This window comes from Condylura cristata, unplaced genomic scaffold (assembly GCF_000260355.1).
Source record: "Condylura cristata isolate star-nosed mole 26May11 unplaced genomic scaffold, ConCri1.0 scaffold00068, whole genome shotgun sequence".
Lineage (NCBI taxonomy): Eukaryota > Metazoa > Chordata > Mammalia > Eulipotyphla > Talpidae > Condylura > Condylura cristata.
In genome coordinates, this window is record NW_004567169.1 from 370,348 (window position 1) to 373,016 (window position 2,669).

Here is a 2,669-nt window from a genome sequence, read left to right on the forward strand (position 1 = left end):
CCCGGCTGCGCTGCACCTGCTCGTCAGGTAGGTCCCGGGAAGCGGGTCCCGGGGTCCAGCGGCACGCTCTCAGGCCTCGAGACGTTTGCTGCGGGGCCGCCGAGGAGGCCCGCTTTGCGTGTGCGGCACACGCAGTTTTTTGTGTGCACGCCGGGCCGGGCACAGCCGAGCACCAAGGGCTCTTGCTCCCTGGGCTGCGGCGGCTGCTAGGAACAGAACCACTCGCCTCCTGGCCGGATGTTCCTGCGGGAGGTGGGGCAAGGTTGCCTGGGTGACTTGGCTCCCCGGTGCCAGCCCCGGGCAGGGTTACCACTCACACAGCAGTTTCAGGAGGGAGGCAGCTGGGCTTGGGTGGACCAGACTTCTTGCACTGCACCCCGCCTTGTGGATTTGTTTCACTGGCTGGGGACGTGGGAAGTTGCATCAGTGCCCAGGGCGGCCGGCGGGCAGGACCAGCCTGACGGGTGTGCCTGCAGCTGGAGCGCCATGCTGGGAGCCTTACTCACGCTTGGTTGGGCCTGGGGACCTGACATGGTCTGACCTGCCTGCCCCTCCCGGTGGAGGATCCGGAGGCTCCTGGCAGCCGGGAGGGTGCCCAGGGAGTGGGGAGTGGGGTCCAGCCAGAGGGAAGGGGCCCTAGGGTGTGGCCAGCTGGCACAGGCAGGTCAGATGTGACAGAGCCTGTGTCACGAGAGGCCAGTCCGAGGGCGGCCTGGGCGCCGGCAGATGCGCTCGTGTCCGTCCTGGGTGTGGCCAGCGCGTGCTGTGACGCCTTCTGGCCCGCTGACTTTCTCTGAACATCCAGGCGGCCTCTATCCCAGACTACCGGGGCCCTAATGGAGTGTGGACGTTGCTGCAGAAAGGGAGAAGTGTGAGGTGAGCACCAGTGTGGCCCCGGGCTGAGCTGGGCTGGGCCTGGCGCGGCCCTCACCTGCCCCTCTCTGCTGGCAGCGCCGCTGACCTGAGCCAGGCTGAGCCCACCCTCACCCACATGAGCATCGCACACCTGCACGAGCAGAAGCTGGTAAGGGCAGCTGTGGTGGGTGGCGGGGCCTGGACGCCGAGGCTCTGGCCACAGCCCGGCCCCGCGCACCAGGGGCCCCGCTCGGGGCGCAGACGCCTCCCCGAGAGCAGCTGCTGCCCGCCAGGTCCTAGCCCCCAGCCCCTGCCCTTACGCCGCTTCGGCACCCCCTGAGCCCGGGGCGGCGCCCACAGGCCCCCTGGGCAGAGTCCTGCACCGCTGACTGGCCCCGGCCCCAGGTGCAGCACGTGGTGTCTCAGAACTGCGACGGGCTCCACCTGCGCAGCGGGCTGCCCCGCGCCGCCATCTCCGAGCTGCACGGGAACATGTACATCGAGGTGAGGCGGCACCTGCGCGGGGCGGGGGCGGGGGCGGCCGGCCCGGCACTCACGCGCGTCTGCCCTCAGGTGTGCACCGCCTGCACCCCCAACAGGGAGTACGTGCGAGTGTTCGATGTGACCGAGCGCACCGCCCTCCACCGGCACCAGACGGGCCGAGCCTGCCACGAGTGCGGGGCGCCGCTGCGGGACACCATCGTGCACTTTGGGGAGAGGGGCACGCTGGGGCAACCGCTCAACTGGGGCGCGGCCACCCAGGCGGCCAACAGGGCCGACGCCATCCTGTGCTTAGGCTCCAGCTTGAAGGTGCGTGCAGTGGGCAGGGCGGGCGGGCCTGCCCCAGACCCAGCCCTGTGGCGTGTCCCCTGCCCGGGCTGACCTCCCATCCCTGCAGGTGCTGAAGAAGTACCCGCGTCTCTGGTGCATGGCCAAGCCCCCCAGCCGGCGGCCCAAGCTGTACATCGTCAACCTGCAGGTAGTGCAGACTCGCCGCGGCCGGCCCCAGGGACCTGGCCTCAGAGGCGCCAGGGCTCACGGGAGGAGCACGGGACTGCCCTCACCCGACCTCCTCCCCTCCCCAGTGGACCCCGAAGGACGATGGGGCCGCCCTGAAGCTCCACGGGAAGTGTGATGACGTCATGCGACTCCTCATGGGCGAACTGGGCCTGGAGATCCCCCCCTACAGCAGGTGAGGGAGGGGCCCGGTGCCCCCGTCCCTGCACCCGTCTTCTCTTACCACCTGCGTGTGACGCTGCACGGAGGCGTGGGAGGCCCGGGCGCGCGGGACGCCCGCAGGCGGGGCCGCCTCTGCCGCTGCCCGTGGGGAAGGATGCCCTCGCGAGGCCTCACCCGCTGCCTGGCGCACCGGGCCCGGTGGCTGGTGTAGGTTGGGGACGCGACGCTGCCTTGCCAGGGAACTTGTGGTGTGGGACGTGGCGTGCGTACCGCGTGAAAAGTTTACACTTTCTTTCTCTGTGAATTTTCAGGGTCTTAGAGGGGAAATCAGTAACTTCTTTTAATCAAAGGGTTCAAGAATTAAGGATCCCTGCGCCTCTGGGCCTGGCAATTCTTGTATGTTGTGTGTGGTGTCTGTGGTGTGGCTCTGCGCATCGCACCTTTCGTTTCGCATTGACTAGCTCATGTCCCTTCTCGGTGTGCGTCTGTGTCTTGCGTTATGACTTGTGATTCTACATCTCAGACACATGACCTCGCGGTGTGCTGTGGCCGCGCGGGCCTTCCCTCGAGTCTCTGGCCCGGGAAGGGGAGAGGGTCGCCCCCGCCCCGGCCTGCCGGCCACAGCTGGGGCCCAG

The 2,669-nt window shown here is 68.5% G+C and overlaps 2 protein-coding genes across 3 annotated transcripts in view; both read left to right on the forward strand.

Annotated features, from left to right (window-relative positions):
• MAFG (v-maf avian musculoaponeurotic fibrosarcoma oncogene homolog G) overlaps nt 1-210 on the forward strand; it is a 6,618-nt gene extending 6,408 nt beyond the window's left edge. Inside the window, exon 4 of the mRNA XM_012734749.1 lies at nt 28-210. Coding sequence (XP_012590203.1) covers nt 28-210 — 183 coding nt within the window. The remainder of the gene's footprint in view (nt 1-27) is intronic.
• Nucleotides 211-701: 491 nt separating this feature from the next.
• Nucleotides 702-2,669, forward strand: part of PCYT2 (phosphate cytidylyltransferase 2, ethanolamine) — a 6,706-nt gene continuing 4,738 nt past the window's right edge. Inside the window, exons 1-6 of one of the 2 annotated variants that reach the window (XM_012734760.1) lie at nt 702-876; nt 952-1,024; nt 1,261-1,359; nt 1,429-1,665; nt 1,754-1,834; nt 1,941-2,047. In XM_012734760.1, coding sequence (XP_012590214.1) covers nt 992-1,024; nt 1,261-1,359; nt 1,429-1,665; nt 1,754-1,834; nt 1,941-2,047 — 557 coding nt within the window. In that variant the 5' untranslated portion in view covers nt 702-876; nt 952-991. The remainder of the gene's footprint in view (nt 877-951; nt 1,025-1,260; nt 1,360-1,428; nt 1,666-1,753; nt 1,835-1,940; nt 2,048-2,669) is intronic. The other variant, XM_012734761.1, reaches the window with a different exon arrangement.